The sequence below is a fragment of the Paramisgurnus dabryanus genome, chromosome 1 (genome assembly GCF_030506205.2).
Source record: "Paramisgurnus dabryanus chromosome 1, PD_genome_1.1, whole genome shotgun sequence".
Classification (NCBI taxonomy): domain Eukaryota; kingdom Metazoa; phylum Chordata; class Actinopteri; order Cypriniformes; family Cobitidae; genus Paramisgurnus; species Paramisgurnus dabryanus.
This window is the reverse complement of record NC_133337.1, coordinates 16646580-16669153: the sequence shown is the minus strand read 5'-3', so window position 1 is coordinate 16669153 and position 22574 is coordinate 16646580. Positions and strand designations below refer to the sequence as shown.

General features: G+C 37.1%; 1 protein-coding gene across 3 annotated transcripts in view; it reads right to left on the bottom strand.

Annotated features, from left to right (window-relative positions):
- Nucleotides 1-638: 638 nt before the first annotated feature.
- Nucleotides 639-22574, bottom strand: part of tbc1d22a (TBC1 domain family, member 22a) — a 150884-nt gene continuing 128948 nt past the window's right edge. For 2 of the 3 annotated variants that reach the window (XM_065263444.2, XM_065263443.2), the window contains exons 12-13: nt 22464-22559; nt 640-2056 (exon numbers count right to left, since the gene is read on the bottom strand). In XM_065263444.2, coding sequence (XP_065119516.1) covers nt 1928-2056; nt 22464-22559 — 225 coding nt within the window. In that variant the 3' untranslated portion in view covers nt 640-1927. Of the gene's footprint in view, nt 2057-22463; nt 22560-22574 lie in introns of all 3 variants that reach the window. The other variant, XM_065263442.2, reaches the window with a different exon arrangement.

The window sequence follows — 22574 nt, the reverse complement described above, 5'->3', positions numbered from 1 at the left end:
TTAGTGCTTTGCTGTCTAAACTATTCATCTAAAATATTTATATTCTGTTTAAAATTATACTAGCCTAATCATATAAAATGAACATGACTCATAATGATATTGAACTTATTAAATCATTTATATTAAGATCGTAAGTTAAACATTTCTAAAAGCTTTTCCATTTCAAATTAATATTTGATTTATATATCCATGAATTGAAGATAAGACCACAATTGTGGACATTTAAATACCCCCTATTTTTAGATTATAGTCCACTAGTTTCTCAGCAGTCATCTCAAGCTGCAGCCGGAGCATTTCTCCTTGCTAAGTAAATGTGTTTAAATTCTTAATACTTGTCTCTTGATAGTAGTATTTTGGCCACTATTTTATACCCTTGGCAGTGAGACACACTTTTATATGCATGCATGTGAACTTGGGACAAACTTTTGAACCCCATCTAAACCAGATTCAATTTGTTTTGGTATGCTGTACAAGGCAGGCCTCAGAACAAAACTTTACATACATGCATAATCACAGACGTACATAACCCATGCATTTTGCAGGCAATTTTAAGTGACTTGATGATGTGTTCACTGGGAATCACAGCCACTGGTTTTATCAAGACAAGAGTTGAATAAAATATTAACAGAATCACCAAATGATAATTATATATATAGCATTTATTTACACATTTTCTATGTACATGTGTTTGAAAACATAATTCTGTACACAATTATTAAATTTAAGAACATATTTCACCCACACCTTTGTTAAAATCCATTCAGACGTTTCTGCAGGTTAAAGAAAAGATCTAGCGCCCCGTGTGGCTCGTACGGTAACAGGAACTGAATGCCAGTTCCAATAAATTTGCTGCCACTCATCAAACTGCCAATGCAGACCAGTAGAGCTGCTGAATTCACTGCTTATGATGTTTTGATGGCAAACGTTTTGCTTTGCCGCAGCCAAATCATCATAAACGTAAAATAAATATCTGACAGGTCAATAAATGTCATCAATCTCTGGAGTTAGGCACAACTTAACAGGCTCATGTAAACAGTATATAAAAGAAAGGAAGATTTAAAATAAGAGCTGATTCGTCGAATATATCTTAGTACAAAAAGGCAAAAAAATAGACATCATGTGCAGATTCACTTACATTTAGTATGAAGTGGCACACAAATGCAAAAGCTGATGACATGATCGAAGCAGCGCACAGTTCAAATACTGACAAAACATCAAAAGTCAGAAGCTGATTTCCCCAAACACGCCTAATAATGACAGAACTGTACAGTCAGTATGGATTATTATATCAGTATCAAAATGGGACATCAAAATGACAGCCCCATATGCCACTGAAAGCATAAATGTAATCAACTCTTCAGTAAGCATATCCAAGCTGCCTTTGTTAACCTGCACACTGCAAAACTCAAACAGCCAAAATAAGGCAGATTTTATCTACTCGTAGGTATTGTATACTGACAAAATCATCACCCTATGACTTCTTGCCGCAATCTGAGGTAGACAAAGGTTATGAGTTCATAGACGCTGCTTAAGCGGGACAATCTTATTGTAAGTCTTTATGAAGCATCTTGTCTCAATAATGTTTTATTATTGCCTTGAATAAACTGGGCCAGCTGTTTTTTCAATGGATTCTGTGCAAAAGCCTCCATTTTCTTGCAAAGGTTTCTAGAAGTGGGATGGCAATAAATTGAAGAAGAAAACAAAGATTAATTCAATTAGTGTATTTTAAGAGTAAGAAATTGTTATCCGGATGACTTGATGGGGGGAGTGTTGACATGAGTAGAAATAAGGAAAATATCCAGGAACAGTTGAAGGTTCACTGTACATGTTTTTGCTTCCCAAAAATGTGTTATCAGTTTATTAATGTCTGTGCTGCCACCGAGGTTGGTTGGGGTCATCGTGTTCAGCAGTTGGGTCGGGCAGAGCCTCATCTCTTGTAGTGGTTGGGGGCATCAGCAAAGGCAAACTTCAGCCTGTAAGCCTCGGCCAGAAGTACGCTAACTTCCTCGTTGCCCCAGTGCATTGTGGGTAGGTTCTGAAGCAATATCATCAGACCCTGTGAAGAAATAGACTTCTTTAGCATGTTTGCATGTGCATGGGTCAATGACGTGACGTTAATTATTTTGTGTCCGTATGGTTCAATTAAATGTAAAATGGTTAAAATTTCAAAATAAATGTGCAGATTACTTGCATACATTCTCCTTTTTGAGGACCAAGTCTAAAATTTCTGGTTTTATTTCATTTTGAAAGAATATTTGGGTATATTTGCAAAAAAGTCAATATGGTGTAACCGGTCTGTGTCAATTGGTATAACTAGTATTTTTTTTTTTATGAAAATATAAATATATTCATACAAATATGAAATAAAATATAATCATCTCTGTTTTTACAAAAAAATTTAATTATTTGTCAAAGATTATTTAGAAAACTGAGCTGTTTTCAGACTTTTGTCAGGACAAATATTACAAAAACGCATTAAAATTTACATTTGGAAAAACCTAATAAATGTTTTTTTTATGATTACGTTTACATGCCACCAAGGTGGATAAAATATTTAATATTTCTCATTTTTTGGCAAAATTGGCGGTTACACCATTTGCCATTTTCAAGTCAATTCAGTATTAACTTTCATAAAAATTGTGCAAATTTAATTTTTTATTGCATAAAATTAACATAAATACACTATGCTCATTGAAATAAACCTGATGCATGCTTTTAATTTGAATTTCTCATCTTGCTAAACCATTTTTTGGCACTGACCCGCATACATGCTCAAACTGATTTTGCCAAGTGGTTGATGTCCTCAGGGCAACACATTGTGTTAACCAAGGACAACATTTTTCTAAATAAAACCTAAACCCACCAATAACCCCAACCCTAACCATGGAACCAGGAACATGATAAGTGAAAAACAATGGTCTACAAACAGCTAATCCTGGTTGTGAGCTAAAACTTAAAACAAACTGTAAACTTATTTCTGAAATCTGATTGGTTGATTGAAATGTTGTCCCAGGGTCAACATAATGTTGCCCCGAGGACATCAACCACTTGGCAAAATCAGGAGAGCCCCGCATACACATAGGCATACATATTCAAAATCATCTGGTAGATATGGGCTGTCAACAGATTTCAAGATTTTAATTGGTCACAGACACAGTTAAACACATATGCAACCTGTTTATTGAACTATTATTGTTGTCATCTCCTGGTCACTGTGCAAGAAAAAACTATGTGCGATTGTTTTTCGAAAATATATACAAAAAAAAAAAATTTAAGACTAAAGGTTGGAGTTAAGAATGAATAAATAAAGATGGTTAGCACACAGTTGATGGCACCCATTGACTTCCATAGTATTTGCTACAGTACTATTACCTTAATGGGTACCATGAACTGTGTGCTTACCATCATTTAGCAAAATACATCCTTGTGTTTAACAGAATAAACAAACTCATGCAGGTTTAAAACAACATAAATCTTCATTTCTGGGTGAACTATCCCTTTAAGTCTGTTTTCATATGCAGCATGGTGTAAATTGTGTTAGTAATATAGTCAATGCAAGCCTCTTCAGAAAGGGACATCTTTAAAAAAAAAAGAAGGCAAATAAAAATACTGAAGCAAACACGCTCTACATCAGATCTTTAATAAGCATCACTAGCTGCCTAGTCAATTGACGGACAAAACAACCATCTTCACCTATTTCCAACAGACATAAAGAGTTGCCTAGGGAGACCGCATAGCATCCTTGAATGAGGTTTATTTGCCATTTAGCAGACCAGAGAAGGCATTGCGGCATGGGGCTGTTTATTTCTTTTTCTTGACCGGGGTCAAGCCATCCTATTACAAAGCGCCACCACACTCCTCTAAATTATTATAACTTTCAATCACGGATTCTTCAATCTTAAGCACAGGGCAGGCGAAGATATGTGTTTCTCTTCTCGCTCTATGCGGTCAGGACCCCGCCATCGGTAGCCCATTTCTCTTAGGTATAGAGGGGCCAAGTTTAATTCACTCAAGATGGCATCGGGTGGCTCCGGCAGGCCTCGGAGTCAATGACTGCATTAGAGCGGTTTAGAGCAGAGACGCAGCTTCAATCTCCCAGCCTAATTCACCTATCCTGCCTGGTCTGATGAAGGCGAATGAGCCTGCTTAATACTCCATCACGGCACGGAGGTATGGAGGGGGTGGATGGGAATGAGAGCATTAGAAAAGATACAGGAGGAGAAGATAGATACAAAAGAGGTAATGATGTGTCTTACAATATCAAAGATGCCCAAGACAACACGCATGCCAGGTTATAAGCAAGCATATGACTAGTTAAGAGTAATGAAAGTATAGGATACAACGAGTATCTGCAATTAATGCACTCTTAACAGTAAAACCAAGACTAATTATGCAGGAAAACACAATCCAACCATTAGACTATAAACTGATATCCTTATACATATTTTATTTCTGAATGTTGAACAGACATTAAGGAACATGACATTGACTCATAATATTACAGTAAAACAAAGAAAAATGCCATATAGCATGGCATTATGAATAAGATCAAAAGGGCTAAAAAGCATCATTATTACATATGAATTAGAGGTGCTGTGTAAGTATTCATAAATGCAAGAAAAAAAGGTTTTCCAAAGTTGTACAGTCCAAGTTTTCACAGTTAGAAAATTGCCATTACGCAACCTCTCTTTGGATCACTTACATAAAGCAGTATAATTCACTCCTACAGGTATCAACAGCTGAAATCTTTTGATAAATGTCAAATGACTCTTTGGAGTCTCCAAAGTAGATCAGTCTATGCATAAAACAACGTTTTCTAAAGGACATCATTTTCTTCTTCAATCAAAATTTTAAGGACTCCTGTTCTTCTTGAATCCAAGTAGATGGCTTAATAAAAATAGTGAGGGTGTGTAAAACCTTCATGGCAAATAATCTCACTGAAGAACATTATAACATCGTGTAGGAGGTAGTCCAAGAGCTTTTCCCATACTTCGGAGTATTTGAAATAGAAAATGATTTTTAAGAGACCTTTTCACAGATATCATCAAAAGTGTGACATCAGTAGATGTTACATATCAAAATAAATTAAAGACGGATGCGTAAAACAGCTGTCAACTACCCCGAATAGCATACATTTAATAGCCTCGTCTTATCCCATCACCATGCCTCAGTCATCACGGTCTGGTTACGAATAACTAGACTGGGAAACCTAATTAGTTGTAATGAACTATGCCAAATAATTTGAAATAAATGAATGCGTTAATGATCTACACAGCCAACCAACTTAATAGATTGGAGACTTCTAATTTTTCGGCATTTAGGGATTTCCTTTCTGGGGTACATACGGGAGATGGATATAATGTTAATGGTATATGGTATCTACACTGACAATGCCCATCATTAAAATACAATAAACAGCATTTGCAGTCAACGTGACCAATAAGATTTAACTGGAAAAAATGCAGAGTGGGAACTAATGTGTTTCTAGCTACTACATATTTCATCACGAGACACACAAGAACCAATGATATTTAAAGTTATCCGAATTTTAAGATTTTACTGTTTGTTCCTTTTGGTTTCAAATTCGCCAAATAGGCTTAAAATAATTGTTTCTCACACATGTATTTTGGATTCCATATACGAATATAAAATGTTGGCATTTTTTCATTATTATCATTACCATTATAATTAACACCATATTTTCCGGACTGTAAGTCGCGCTTTTTTCATAGTTTGGCTAGTCATGCGACTTATAGTCAGGTGTGACTTGTAAATCAGTATGAATTAGTTTTGACATATATAAACCAAAGACAACATTACTGTCTACAGCCGCGAGAGTCCGCTATAAGCTGCTCCTGTATTTATGTAATTCAATGAATTCAGTGATGTGAAAATGACAATCCTGCAAACTTGATGCGCATTGGCTTGTTCTGTTCATTTAGCCTATTCAGCCTTCCAGGTATGTTCAGTATGCTATCGTGTAAATAACTGTTTGTATTACGTTAACATACGGACACCTATTCAGCTTGCGGTTCTTTGTGCTATTGTTTAGTTGAATAACTTGCCTTTCCAGATTAAATGTCTGTTCTTGGCTTGGATTTTGTAAAATAATTTTCTAAATAAATACGACGTATAGTCCACTTCAATTTATATATTTTTTTTCGTTTTCATGACGCATTTTTGATTGATGCGACTTATAGTCCGGAAAATACGGTATATTATAAAGACTTATAAAGTCGTAAAATACTTTATAAGTCACATTTGATCATTGTGTCCGTCTTTGCAAAAGACCTTGTAACTGTTCAGATGTACATTGAGGCTGTATATTCAAAATCATTTAATAATTTGTTATTCCCTATATAGTTGGTCTTACAGAATTTTTATGACCCATGTGTGTAAAATGAAGAAAGCCTTTAAAGGCCCATTGAAGTGCCTTAAAACACAGAGCATTATTTGATGTAGTGAAATCATTTTAACTGAGACGGGAAGCCAGTGTGGGACTATCGAGAAGACCCTCCATTCTTTTTAAAATAGCCAATAGTGTTTTGTTTAAGGCACAATCCAGCAAAGCCACATTTGACAGCTTGTGAACTCCACAGTGTCCCGATTTAGCTAAAATTGAAACTGTTGTTGCAGAATATAAACCGTTATAAGAGTGACGTGTAATTTCTTTTAGCAAATGGCAGCTGTGTTTGTCTTCTATTTTCCTCATCAGTCCTGCTTATCAGTTTATAATGTCGAGGCTGTCTAAACGTTTGCCATGTTTGATCTCCTCCACTGTGCTTTATAATACATTATTCTGTGTAAACGAGTTGGAATCGGATAGTTTTTGTTTTCAATGCAGATTTGTGCATATGATCAGCCCTTGCAATCACAGTGCTGGACCGGGGGCACTCTGTGTGTGCACCGTAGCGGCTTGCATAACACTGACGCAATATCAGACTATACATTCACCCCAATGAAAAGCATATTTAGACTATCTGAATGGTTCTTATTTCTTACATTGTGCACTATGTGCCATTCCCCATGTAAGTAAATGTATTAAAAAGTGTTCATTTCAGGTGCAGGTTCTGCACAATGTAGGGCGCAGGACACTTCATCTAGAGAGCATTTGATTGGACAGGTAATTTGATGAATTATTTTGAGCCTACAGCACACTTTGCCAGCCAAGTAGGCTACTAAGCAAGTGGTACAGTATGCATTTTCACTGAGAGGAGGAGGCATAAAAATAAGTAAATTTAAATAAAATAAGACAAAAGTATTCAAAATCGCACAGATTCAGAAGAGATTTATTAACAAACTTGAATAATTTAGATAATTAATTTTATGATGGATTTATGTAATTTTAAGGCTTCGACATTTTGGATCTCATATACTATAAAAAATTAAAATGATGCTATTTTAATATAAAGTAATTTGTTTATGCTCATCTGAGATGGCATGAGTGTGAAGGTAAATTTTTATTTTATTTTTATTTACATATTGATTGCTTTATTCAAAACCTTGTGTCACTGTCAGATACAGTACTTTTAGGAACATCTGCATAACATCAGCTATGAGAATTACTCGTGATCTTAAGGTTCCTCTCCCATAAGAGTTCGATAAAATATTTATCTGAAATATACTCAAGTTTACTTAGTGATGCAGCACCACAACCTCATCCAAAATGCCTTTTAGTGCACTTCGAACAGGAAAAGTCCCTCTGGGGTAGCCTGGGGTTAAGCACCTTGCTCTGGGCTCAGTGGTTATGGAGGAAGTCAGTAATTCTCCAGATTCAAGAATCATTCCTTCTGTTTACTACATCGGGGGCCGGTTGCACCAGCTGTGCGTAAGTTACAACGTAGCCTAGTTACGACCTGTGAGTTGATCTGTCACGTGTGTTTTTTCATTTTCCCTATTTTTCTTTCTTCTTAAATTCAAATAGCCTACCCTTTACGATGTTAACATAGACTGTAAAAAAAAAAAGGTGGACAACGCCTGTTCGCTCCCTTCCATTGGAAAAAAGTGAAGCCGCCAGTGTCCCGATATGGCGCTGACATCTTGGGTCTGCGCAGTAGGGATTAGGGACCAGTCATGCGCAGTAGTGAGCAGGAAGTGAAGCCAGGAAATCAAAACCCCGCCCTCGCTCTCGCAAAATGCGCATATCACACGATATCACAGCTGTCAATCATGACGTGACACCACCGTTTTTATATCATTAAATAACTAACTAAACACAAACTTATTTTAAATACAAACATTTGAATTTACATCAGTGTGATAAAAACTACAATAAATGACGGAAACCAGTTTCGGAAAAAAGATAATTGAAGTGTAATTCATTTTTTTAGTTGGTCTCAAGTCCCATTGAATAACATGGGGAGGCGGGGTTTATGACCTATACTGGGACCAGTCACTGGGAGCGATCGAGACGTTTTGGCTTCACTTTTCAGGGCTTGTGCGGCACGCTTGGATGTAAATAATTATTGTGCTGCTAATTTCTGATTTGGGAGTGATTTGTTTAAGAAAAATGTTAGGCTGCCTTATTACTACCCGTGTGTTTTGTATCACTAGTGCAGTTCTCTAGGCATAAGCCTTGGCCATTTGAGATGTGCCGCTTCCATCTCGCATGATACTTTAGTTTATTAAAAGTTTATTAATTTTAGCGTGTCCAAATTGCACCAAATTGGACACTGCACCCCCATGACTCTGCAGCAACACACACATCAAGTTGATAGGATGAATGGTTATCAACATAATAAAAATGCACCTCCAAATACTACCGATTACTACCAAAGCTTAGAAGCCCAAAAATTGGTATTGGGACCAGCCCTAAGAAAAATAACCCAACACAATTTAGAGTGTATTACCAACGGAGCACATGACACAATTCCTGAGTTGTCTGGAATGTTGCTCTTGCATAAATTCAGTAGTGGTTAGACAACAATAAACTGGGACAGGTTTAATTAACTCACGCTGTGCAACTGAAGATCAATAATAAATACTGTACCGAAGCAATCAACGTGCTGTAGTGTTTACAGTAATCTATGTTTAAAAGCCTGTCTTAATTACGCACAAAAGCATGGCTAACAGCCCAGTTAACTTTGGCAAGGTGATGAAATGCATAAAAAGCACAATAAACTTGCATAAAGAGAATGACTTGGACTTAGGGAGGATTTTCTTCGAAATCACTATTTACGCTCCCCAGTGCATTTTGATTGCTCTCTACTGTTGTCTTTTATCTTAGGTGGTGGTGACTGAATTGCACTTGTTAACTGATACTGTACGATTACCCCAACAATAGCAGCCGCATTAATAATCTCAAAGAAAGTACCTTTACAATTACAAAGACATCTGGACTGATAAACTGCCGTCATGATCGGCACCTCGCTGTCTGCTAGTCACTGCTTTTGCATCACTACATTTGCCGACCGCTGAAAGTTTGCCACACAGGATTATGATGAACCAAGATGTTTAGACCTTCATCTTCTCGGCAAGCCCTCCTGAATTTGTAGGAATCGATCGATGGCTCAAGAACACCGCCACAGTCACTCCATCAAAACGGCAAAGCCGCAGCTCTGCAGATACTCAGCGTTTGATCCCCATGTTTTAAACGCTCGTGAGACTAACCAGCGGAGAGGTGGTGATTGATTGCCAGGAACTTTATAAACAGCTTTGTTTATCGAAGCTGCCGCAAGACGGAGAAGCGAAAGTTTGAGCTGCAGCACAGGGGAAAGAGCAAAGCTGTAATTACTTCTTGGATATTAAGTCCTCCATGCTTTTCCTTGTCTTTTTTTGGATAAATTGTTCCTGACTCTCGTTGAGCAGGCTTCCTGCGACAACAGTGACACTCTATCATTAAACTGTATTAAAGCACATTTACAGGCAGGAGGTTTGCTCTTCATTCGAGACCTGAAAGTATGACGATTAATCATTACCGGCACTTTGCTCCAGGAGCTCCGGTGTGGATAAAATTACAAGTTCTCTGATGAATGTGTTGGGCTTTCGATTAATCAGAAAGAGTTCATTTCACCTAATCCTTCAATGCAACCATCCTAATAGAGTCAACATTATAACTCAGTAACAAGATGGCAAGAAAATATCTGTACTGCCATTAGTCTGTGAGATGAGTTCCTTAAAACTGCACACAAATTTACCTGACTTATTAACTTTTAAACACAAAAGACAGGAATGAAAATATTACAATGTGTTCATTTGAAAAACTCAAACGGTTAAACCACAGTCAATCTGATTCGGAAAAACACTAAATGCTGAAGATGCCCAACAATAAAAATATAACTTCCCAATATAATATAGAGCGTTAATATAAAAAGTGCTTGATATGCACACTCATGAGTAGCAACAAGTTTTGCTTTATTATATTGTGGAAATTATATCATATTGTATTTTTTACTTAAAAAAAAAGGTTTTATTTACTATGTAGACACAAGAAAAACCCCAACGGTACATTCACATGTGGTGAAAGCGTTAATAATTTAAATAATAATTTGTTACATTTATATAGCGCTTTTCTGCAGACCTCAAAGACGTTGCTTTTTGACAGTATAGTGTCCTTGTCACTATACTGGGGTGTTAGGACCCATACAGACCACAGGGTGAGCACCCCCTGCTGGTCTCACTAACACCTCTACCAGCAGCAACCTGGTTTTCCCAGGAGGTCTCCCATCCAAGTACTGACCATGCTCAACCCTACTTAGCTTCAGTGGGCAAGCTGTCTTGGGCTACAGGGTGCTGGTTAACATGGCTGGTGGTTAACGCTTCTCATTTACTTTTAATGGGTGACATCATCTATTGCCGAACTGAATTGTGGATCCGTCAATGCCGCAAAAGATGAACATTTCTCAACTTTTTAAGCACCAACATGTGTGACAGCCAATCAGATTGCCTTATGTAAATAACCTAGTGTAAGCCAGCCAATTACGTTCATGCAAGACCAGAGCATGTGTTGCAGCCACTGTGAGGCTGTTTACACTTGGCATTAACATGCGTTTTCGTCGATTGGATCACAAGTGGACCACGTTAATGCCAGGTGTAAACGGTGTTCAAAACGTTTTGAACACGTCCATTTTCGACCACTTTCAACCACATTCAGAGGTAGTCGAAACCCCTTTTGATCAGATTGCTTTTGTAGTGTAAACACACATGTGGTTGAATGTGTTCGAACAGCCACATGCGACCGCCTTCTCTCCGCCCATTTATCTAATCTGAGGTACTCAACACAAGTTTTACATCTTTTTTTTTACTTCTGGCGTGAACAGCTCTATTTTTAGGCTTTCATTGATAAAACTACCGCGGGGTGTTCTCCGTAGTTTCATTTTGAACGCGTGTGAAAGTTGCGCGATCCTATTTTATCTATTGCGCTGAAAATTCAGAGAAAGCTCTAACATACACACATACAAAACTCTGTGCAGCATGTTTACTTGCTAAACAAGCAGCTGACTCTGACATAATATTAGTTTGCGTCCATATAAACTCATAATTACTCCCGCTCGCGTTTGAATGACAGCAGAGAGACTCGCCCACCATCTCACAGACCACCCCCTCACAGTATTCAGGACAGAAGCGGTCGAATGTGGACAAAAGAGACAGATTTAAATACCAGGTGTAAACGTTATGTGTCGTGTAAACAGTCCCTGTGTAAACAGCCCCTGTGTAAACAGTGTAAACAGCCCCTGTGACTGGCTATTGGCCACGCTTCAGAAAAGCCTGACGTCAAGCATTAACACTTTTGCCCCTTGTTAATGTACCGTAACATTCTCAGTGTAAAGATGGCTTTCCATTTTATGCAAAACAAGCATTTGCCTTTTTACCTACTTATATATGAGAAACTTGACCCGTTGTTAATTCACAGTTGAATTAACAAGTAAAATAAATACTACTCTTAAATACAAGACAACAACACTGTTATTCAAGTTGCAGTCTGACGTAGAAGTCATTGCCAAACATTGTGTTGTCCCAGCACCTGTTTATCCTTAATGAATCCTGCCCACCACTACAGTTCTCAAAACGTATCCGTCCTTTCATATATTCACTGATGCCAAATTCCACTCGTTCTCTCTCTCCCTCGCTCTATTAAACTTTAGCAATTAAAAACAGTCATGTTTTAATTCACTAAAACAAACTCTTCATGGTGGACGAACGCAGCTTGTGTTCCTTAGCTCCAGCACTTGATGAAATGAAGTATCTCGATGACGTACACACTTGAGAATGCGAATTAAAGATCTGCATTAGCTCAGAGGTTTGAATGGTAAACCAATAAGCCACACGCCCATAAGGGCCTACGGAGCAAATTAAGAGTTCGTCTGCTCCCAGTTATTCACACAGACAGCGAATCCATTTAGTTTCAGCTGTTTAAACCACCTGAGGTGGAACGAGACAAAACATTAGGAGCTGATAGTTGTTGCTTTTTAATTTAGCAACATAATGAATGTAACCGGCGTGACCCTCTCTGCTTCCCCTATGAGTTCTTTGCCATTTCTTTAACTTATTCAGTCATTTCTGCGAAAGACAAAAGAGAGTTGAAGATGAAATATTCTAGCTATTTGTTTTATTTGTAGATGAATTATAAATGCAGGGCACATTTAAGTTGGAAGAAGTGTCGCCTAAAGAACTAGATTGTAACATTTTCAGAAGAATGCAGGTGGTGCTTGCCTATGAAGACTTGCAAAGACATATTTATTTTAATATAAAGTGACTTGCAGTGCATTCAAGGTAAATTTTTATTAGTATGTGCATGCGTGTAGGTAGAATTATTTAGCAAGTTGTCATATAAGGTATTTGTCTGCAATATCATGCACCCCTAATATTATTAGTGATGAAACCTTACTTTAGGAGGAGAATACAAAACAAAATACTACAAGGTAGCAGCTAAAAAGAACAGACAGAGCAAAGAGCTAAAACAACAATGATCAGACAGCTTTTGCATTCATGTTCAGGTAGTGCGGATCACAGGCTATTAATATGCACTACTAATGAAGCCAGCTTGAAAGTGTACATCATTGCTCGTTTTTGGAACTGTGTAATATTATATCCCCTTTTAATTTAACCTCAAATTTGCATATGGCGGCCATAATGATAGCACATAACTCCATGTTTTCCACTTCACGTGTTAAAGAGATCCCAGCAGTCTGCCCTGGGGTCTGGAGCTGTTACTTAAGAAGTCGCTCTTTTAGCTTGCACGCACCGATATTAAAGCACTGCTTTGTGATTCAGCTAGCTCGAGTCTAGCCATAAACTCCATTTAAATCAAACCATTAAAACTCCAAAGTGGAAGATTGATTTCTCCAATTCCTTCTTCCATCCGCGCATGAACGTGTTATCCGACCTCACACCTGACTGCGTCTCAGTGGTTAGAGGAGACTCTGTGATCTTACGCCATGTTAATGCTTTGAGATGCAACAGAGACAGCAAATCTTAATATAAACAGAGCGAACTCCAAGTCTGCTTTAACATAATGAAAGTTTTATTTAACATTAAAACAAACATTTATCTTAAAACCGAAAGCATGAGAGAAAACAATAGCATTGGCGCATGTCACATGCACATTCTTGATGCACAATCGGTTCAGCAACATTAAAGGATTAGTCAATTTTCTTAAAAATAAAATCCAGATATTTACTCACCATCATGTCATCCAAAATGTTGATGTTTTTCTTTGTTCAGTCGAGAAGAAATTATGTTTTTTGAGGAAAATATTCCAGGATTTTTCTCATTTTAATGGACTTTAATGGACCCCAACACTTTGCAGTTTTAACAGAGTTTCAAAGAACTCTAAATGATCCCAAATGAGGTATAAGGGTCTTGTCTAGAGAAACGATTGTCATTTTTGACAATAAAAATATGCACTTTTAAACCACAACTTCTCTTTTATCTCTGGTCCTGTGACACACCAGCACGACCTTACGTAATTGCGTAATGCATGGAAAGTTAACGTGTTACATATATAAAAACGCACAGTTGCGGACCGTTTTTCAACTGACACAAAGACATTAATTAATATCATTCGACATACAACAAGGTTGGAACGGTCCTCTTACTCCACACTCGGTAGTTTCGCATACGTCCTCTGTGACCTCTTGACATGATGAAGTATTGCGTGAGGTCGCGCTGGCGCGTCACATGACCGGAGATAGATGAGAAGTTGTGGTTTAAAAGTGCTTTTTTCTTGCCAAAAATGACAATTGTTTCGTTAGACAAGACCCTTATGCCTCGTTTGGGATCGTTTAGAGTTCTTTGAAACTCTGTTGAAACTGCAATTTTAAAATGCATTCAAACTGTTACATGTTGGGGTCCATTTAAGTCCATTAAAATGAGAAAAATCCTGGAATGTTTTTCTAAAAAAAAAAAAAAAAATTTTCTTCTCGACTGAACAAAGAAAGACATCATCAACATTTTGGATGACATGATAATTAAATTATCTGGATTTTTTTAAAGAAAATTGACTTTTCCTTTAAGATACCTTGCTTAGCCAATATCTAAAACGGCATCAGTAGCACCCCGTTTATGTTCCAGGCAATCCCTCATTTTAACTATATTCATCATTGACAACAATTAAATAAATATTGGTAAAAATGGAATACAATACTATGCAGCTAGTGTAGTAAAAAAAAAACTGGAATAGTTTATGGAAGTAGAAAATGGAAAAGTATACTATGCAGAAGTATGTCAAATTCTATAAAGTATGGTACCGTTCAATTCGAAAGCCTAGTAAGTTGCTTTACTGTCTATTCGCAACAACAACTTAAGCAACCAAAACAGAGCTTAATAAGAGACAGAATTGGACTGAATCATATGCAGCAACTCATGCACAACACACAAACAGTGCTTTGCACAGGAGACTCGCTGATTGAAACACGGCAACTTTCTGGTCCCTTTGAGCCAAGATGCCTGAGATTGGTATTTTACAAATAAAAAGTATATATTTTCTATTCTAGAAGGCATCTGGGACAATGGGGCACAAAAAATCGAAACAAAATCCCACCGATAAAGAAAGTAAATTGGTAATCACAGACAAAAGAGGGAAGTTCTCGGTCCGTTAGCTGCACCAAAGGCTTTCTCATTACGTGATAAACAAACCCCTAATGAGAGCTCATTTGCTGCATATTGCCCGCGCTAAATGGCATCAGGGGTTGACATTTGGCTGTCTGTAACCTGCAGGGCACTCTGCAGGGGAAGATGCCGGGCAGCTCATAGTCAACGCTCAACCGCACAGGGCTTTGTTCCCTTCGCTCTCATTCAGATCTCTACCTGCCTTCGATACGAAACAGACCAAAAGTCATTAGTATCGGCAGCACAATGCAGTGAATAAGAGGAGCTCAGAGGCACAGATAGCAACCACCATTATGTCTTCACGCTCACTTACCCAAGCATTAGGGCTGCTCGCCCAAAAACACCAGCATCCAATTTATTTTCTTTCATCATTGTTTTTATACTCTTTTCTGTCTTTAAAGGGCTGTCTTGAGCCAAGACTTTAAACTGGAGCTGCTCTTTTTGTTATACAGTGTAAACTTTGTGCAAGGTTCGGCTACGTAACATGTTCTAGTTACCACCAGGTGGTAGATGCCATAACTAAACCATCATAAAACACTTCTATGCCTAATACCGACATCTATAAATAGGATAATAACAGGAAATGTAGCAAATCCAAAAAACAGCTGTACTTAGGGTACAATAAATCAGTTCTGTTCGAGTTTGATTCGTTTCAGGTTGGTGAAAACAATAATTTATGTAAAAATAGACTAATGTGGTCTACAAATGAGGAGTTCAGATGCAAAACCCTCTAAGTGCATCTCATCATGCATTTTTATCATATTTATTTTAAAGGTTCTGTAATTTTACTATAATGTCAATGAAAAGGTTATTAGTCAATAATTAAAATGCATTATTTTCACAAATCTCATTTTAGTAGTTTCATTGGTATTTAATAAATTTGACTGTCTTTCACGCCAAACCCCTCTAAGTGCGTGCAATGTTTTTTTTTTTTTTGCAAAAACCTCCACTTTTGAAAACTTTCTTTGGACAAGACACAGTAAACTTTTGCAGAATCACTTAATGTGAAACTATAAACATTGCACATGATCAAAGTCAGAATGTAAAAATGAAGAAACTGAACCATAGTATTCAGGCCCAAGTTTGAATGTGATACACAGCCGTTTCACGTGCCGTCATTCATCTAGTTCATCTTCTGTGCATTAAGAGGACTTTGGTGAAAAATTGATGTGGCATTTAATTCTGGGGAAAAAACGCAGTCTTTCTAAATGCCCTCAGGTTGGGATGAATTCAATCAATATCGTTGTCATTTTTTCAGGGAGGTGGCGTTTAGAGGCTTTTGCATCTGAGCTCTTCATGTCATATTAAAGCTTATGGGCTCTATCTTACACCCGGCGCAATGCAGCGCAATGTGTGACGCAAGTGTCTGTTGCTAGTTTCCACCCTTTGCAATTATCATTTTCATGTTTAGCGCCATGTTGTTTAAATAGCAAATGCCTTTTCGCCCATGGGCATTCTGGTCTGAAAACGAGGTGTGTTCAGGCGCAAAGTCTTGGTCCTAGAAGTAAACATTGTAAATGTTGATCATTTGTCTGGTGAAGTCTCTGTCAATTGCAAAACAAAGTCAAATTTAAGTTTAGTAAAAGTGTGAAAGAAATACTAAGGTTCAGGTACAAATCATTCATTAAGGTTTAGTACTTTGGATTTAAACTGATTGTAAGGCCAAACACAAGTATGGATCATTAAGTCCCATGCACAGCTAACAAAAAATTAGATGCTAATTGTTTTGTTTGCTTTTGAGGACGTGCAACTGTCGAAATAGTAGAACAAATGTCATACAAATCTTTTAGTTTTTGTTATATTAAAAAAATGCAACTGCCTTTGAGTTCTTTCTGCCCCAATGCAGATACCCCACTCCAAATACTCATTAATTGTCCTCCTTCCAAGAATAGAAGCCATTACAAATGCCCTGAACTACAAGGAGTTCAAAGAAATGTCAGTGGCACACAGAACACTACCGTTTCTGTGAAACCTTAATAAAACTGCACAGATGTCTTCGTAATTCAGACTAGCATTATGAGACGAGAATCACTATTTTAAAGTGACAGTTCACACAAAAATGAAAAATCATGTCCATTTTTTTCTGACATGGAGTATATATTTTGCGGAAGATACACATACAGATATAAAAAAGAAAGTGGGAATGCTTTTGTGTGCCTTTAAGGACCATAAAACGGATTCATATGATCACCATATTTCAAAAGTTCAGAAGCTTTGCAATAGGCTTCGTGCGACAAACGAGAGTTGCTAAAAAAAGCTACAGCTACTTTTGTCCCTTTAAGTTAGATTTAAACTTGGCACCTGATGGCAAACCATGGTTCTTCTGTCTCTTATATCTGATAAAGAGAAACAATGTTTAACGATACAAAAAACATGAATGAGAAAAAGGCAGAAAACGGCAAATATGTGTTTAAATTTATCTTATAAAAATAAGTTAAGCCATTTTAGCTTTTTTATAAGTTAGAGCAAGATTTAAACTAGTAAGTTGAAATAGTAAGTCAAAATGTGTACAACCAATTTAATTACAATTTAGTAAATTTAAAGTTGCAAAACAAATTCATGTGAAATAGATTTAAAACTTGATAAGCCTGAGTTTACTTATTTTTTGGGTAACTTAAACTGATATGTTTAATAAACATTTTATGCAAAAAAAAGCAAAAACATTTCCTGATTTTCAAGAGTATAGAAATAGTTGCAAAAAATAAATAAAAAGAGACTTGTGTGTATATAAATGTATTTAAATTTCTCTAACTGTTACATTCATCAATAAACCCTTCATTTCAAACCACGACTTATTCTGTCTCAGTCAGAGTCTATTTCATGCGGTCTGACCCTGTGCAAATACAAGGAACGGTTCACTGCTCTATGATTGTTTGCTCACTAATCTACTTGAAAAATCGCCTAAAACTGAGTCTGTTCCCACCCTGCAATCTATCTCTACGTTTTCCCGGCTAGAATTCTCATCAAGACCTGCAAGTCTCCAACAGCTGAGAAATGATGAGGTTTAAGGTATTCCAGTATTTCTTCGAAAAGCAGTACTAATCAGAAGAAATTCTGAACTAAAACTGCCTTCTTTTGATGAAGAGAAACATATACATAATACAAAGGGCTAAAGGAGACAGACAGATTGATGGCTAGACAGAGGCCGTCTTTAAGAGATATATCTTACTCATGCAATCTTCTGTTATAAAAGGCCATAGTCCCCAAAGACAAGACTAATTTTCACAGTTTGATAGATCCATAACTCCCTCTCTCCTCCGACTGGAGACGTATTTAATTTTTAATATAAGGTCTTTCCTTCAATCTCAATCTCTGCAGCTGAATACAAATGATCTTTATAAGAAGAATCAAATTCAAATCAAATCGAAAAAATCAAATCACAGACCTTTTTACACTTACTCTGGAATTATACCCACTTTGCTCTATGGACATCAAAAACGGCCTCCAAAATGATCTTTAACGATCCATCTTTGACATTAGATTATGCACATTAAAGATACGGATGTGCCAATCTTCATTCATTAAACTGTTAAGGTTCATTTAGATGATGTGTAACCAAGATGCAATCGTGTAACAATGCCTTACTACAAACATAAAAGCTGCGCCGAGCAAGCTACTTTAAAGGTAGCTCACAAAATTAAAGCATCTGATAATTCAAAGCATTTAACGTACAACAGTAGCACAACTACTTCTATACTACAGGATACTTACAGACAGTAGCAAATTACACTTAAAGGGACACTCCAGGTTGTTCCAGTTCGTTTTATAGTTTAACATTAGATTTTTTCCATTTTGGAATCTATTTAGCTGATCTGTGGGTCTGGCGGTAACAGTTTTAGCATAGCTTAGCATTATCTATTGAATCGACGGCAAATTAAAAGTTGGGATTTTCTAGATTGATATGACTAGGAACTATACTCTCATTCCGGTGTAACAACCAAGGACGTACCATGGCTGCAGCTGGTGCAAAGATATTACTTAGTGCCCAAAAATAGTCCACTGCTATTGAAAGTTACTAAGGGGACTATTTTCGGGCACTGTGTAATATCATTAGGCCTGCTGCAGCCAGAATGGCTGAAAAAATATGAAATATGGAAGAAATATGGCAGAAAAATCCTTGATTATTAGGCCAGAATGAGAGTATAGTTCCCAGTCATATCTGCCTAGAAAATTACAACTTTTAATTTTTTTGTCGGTCTGAGTACAACTACAGAAGAGTCAAGTTTTAAATAGGAAAAATATTAAAAAATCTGGTTTTTATTTTTGACTACGAGGCTAATAGTCTAATCAGATTCAATGGATTATGCTAAGCTAAGCTAAAAGTGGTACCACCAGACCCAGAAATATATTATAAACACAAAAGAAACATAACAAAAATAAATAAATGTTTTTGGCACTAAATAGTGAGGATAACGTCATGAAAGTTTACACAAAATACTAAGAATGAAACAAAAAACTATGCTTACTGAATAAAAACGGCTATAATATTTTTTCTTTAAGCATCAAAGTTTATACACACTTTAAATGCCAGATTGTCCTGTAATTAAGAGTACGTTGTGTGTCACTTGAAACAAGTGCTATATGTGTGTAGCCTTTCAAATGAGTCACTTCAGAGATTAAATTAAATTTATTTTCAAACAAGAAAACTGCCAATGTAGACTAAAGAAAGCTAGAACAGAGGAAATGTAAGTATATAATATGAACTACACCTGGAGGGACACTTGCTAGACCAACAAATGAAGAAAGAAATGTGGGGGATCTCTAAAGACAGTCACACTGGAAGTTGTGTAACACTAAAATCATCTCCACCACCTTCACTAAGAGAGATGTTTACCACACCAGTCCACCTTTGTGTTTTCAAACTCCATCACGTCATGCACAGCATAATAGACGGTCATAATGTCAGCGCTCGTGTGTTTGAAAAACAAATCAGCAAAGACGGGCAGAAAAGAATGGAGAAAAAGAACAGGGAGCCAGAATAGGAGAAATGATCTTTCTGTGACACACACGGTACAGCAGGGTAAAGACAGAGGCCTCAGGCTGTTGTCTGAATGCCAAACAGCGGCCGAGTGCTGCAGCGCTGGTGCAGGGGATAATCCTGAATCACTGAGCACTGTAAACACAATAAATCAACCGCCCCACAACACACTGCTGATACACACCACCGACTTGCTGCATATTCAACAACACACACACAGACACACTGAGCAGCCTATTCATTCTGCAAGATGATGCACAGTTAAAGGATGACAAAGATTTAGAAACAAGACAGCAAGAACATCAAAGATGTGTAGATGAAAACAGCTGCAGTGAGGGAAAAAAAGAAGGGGAACGGTAAAAAAGTGGTGATAAAAAGAAACGCTATACATTTTTTATAGTATTAGTAAAGAAATTCCAATTTGACAACACTGATTTTAAAGGAAAACACCACTGTTTTTCAATATTTTACTATGTTCTTACCTCAAGATGAATTATTACATACCTATCTTTTTCAATGTGTGCACTTCATCTTTGCACAGCGTGTCGTGAATGTGTTAGCATTAAGCCTAGCCCCATTCATTCCTAAGGATCAATTTTCCGAAGTCAGGAGCGATGATGTTACTGCGCCAGAGGTCAAAAATGGTGCAAACTAAGTGCTCTTCCGCCATACAATATACAGGTAGTTCTAATTTTTTATCCGCTTAAAAAAATTGTCACGTTTTATTTTGTGCCACCATACCTACTTGTGTAAATACTCATGTAACAGTCTTTAAATAGAGAAAAGTTGGAAGTGTTTGGTCGCTTCCAAATTCATCCCTAATTGGATCCTAAGGAATGAATGGGGCTAGCTAAATGCTAACACATTCACAACGCGCTGTACAAAGATTAAGTGCACACATTGAATAAATATAGGTATTTACTATTTGTCTAAGTTGAGGTAAGAACATGGTAAAATATTGAAAAAGGTGGTGTTTTCCTTTAAGACACTTTCTGGTCTTATTATGAACTAATCACTAATAATCAAAGGCTAATGATACCTAGAGTCCAATCAAATCATGAAAAAAAATTTTTGGAAAAGTTTTCACTTCTTAATCCATCATCTCATGGCAATTTGTACATATTTTACCAAGTGGCTGATTCGTACACCACATTTGTACGTTTATTTTTTGTATGTTCTACTTTCGCCCTGTGACGCTGGGGTTGGCGTGGGATTGGGGGGGCTACATTATTGTTTGTTTCTTAATAATCGTTTATTTTTGTACGATTTGCTTTGTACAAATTACATACAAATCAAAAAAGTCATAAAATATGCACCAATGTGTTGCTAATCTAGTTTCTCTATTCAATCTGAACCCGCATACACAAATTATTGTACTTACGTAATATGTCTCAATTCTAACTGACAAGAAAAAAATGATCCCTATAATCAAATATTTCCCTATGGATAAAGTGGGCACTCGTATTTTAATATACAAGTAAGAATTTAAATTGGAATGACCTAATACTGAACTCAATTATAACATGTTGCATTAAAAATTAGACTGTAACGTTTGAATGGCATAGAAACCTGCCACTAACTATGAGCAGGATTTAAAACTGCTACATACCTAGAAGACCTGGAAAAAATGCCTGCAATTCTCTGATTCTCATGGATGTCTCATCAGTGCCGAATTTCACTGAGAAGATCGCCAAATCACATTCATAATCGCGGAAAATACAATACAATACAATCTGTGAAATACACTCTGTGTAGTAAATGTCGCTCTATCTGAAATTAGGTAAAGACGGTTTACTACTAATCACCGGACCGGCTTTACTGATGAGGCACGCATTTTTTTGCCCAGCTCTAATACCTAGTAGTACAGCTTACAATTATTGTCTTTGGTTACTGCTACTGTGTGAGCAAGACGATGTCAGCTGAAAGAGTCAATCAAAAGATGCAGCAAGTTATTACATCATACTGAAGAGCATCTGGAATGGCATGAGGGTGAGTAAATGAGAGATATTTTTGGCTGAACTATTCTTTTGTGAAAGTGAATTTTGATTTAATTCTCATGAACAGTTATAAGGTAAGCAATAAGAAGGAAAAGACATCTAGTCAAGCAACAACAGCTGAGGTACTCACTACAGTATAAAGTAAAATCTTATTGTACGTTTGGCGACATACTACGTCTGTCTGCCTTTTCCAAGTCTCCGTTGCTAAACACTTTAGCTCTCAATCGCATGGAACGAGTGAATGCTTTTGAGGACAGGAAATAGAGAAGTCTCAAAGGTACGGCACAATGTCACCTTACAGCAGCTGCTGTTGTCATCACACTAATGCAGGCGCGCTGACCCCCAGACCCCGTGAGTTAATGAGGAAGGAGGGGGCTCATGCAAGGACGACCCTTACTGCAGCTCTGGGGCCGCACATAAAATGACACAAACAATCTTACCTGGAAATCCTTCTCCTCTAGTATCTCTTTCCTCCACCGGACCAGGAAGGCGGCACATACATATAAATGGAAATGAGAGAATCCTTCTGGCTCCGCCTATAAATGGAAAAA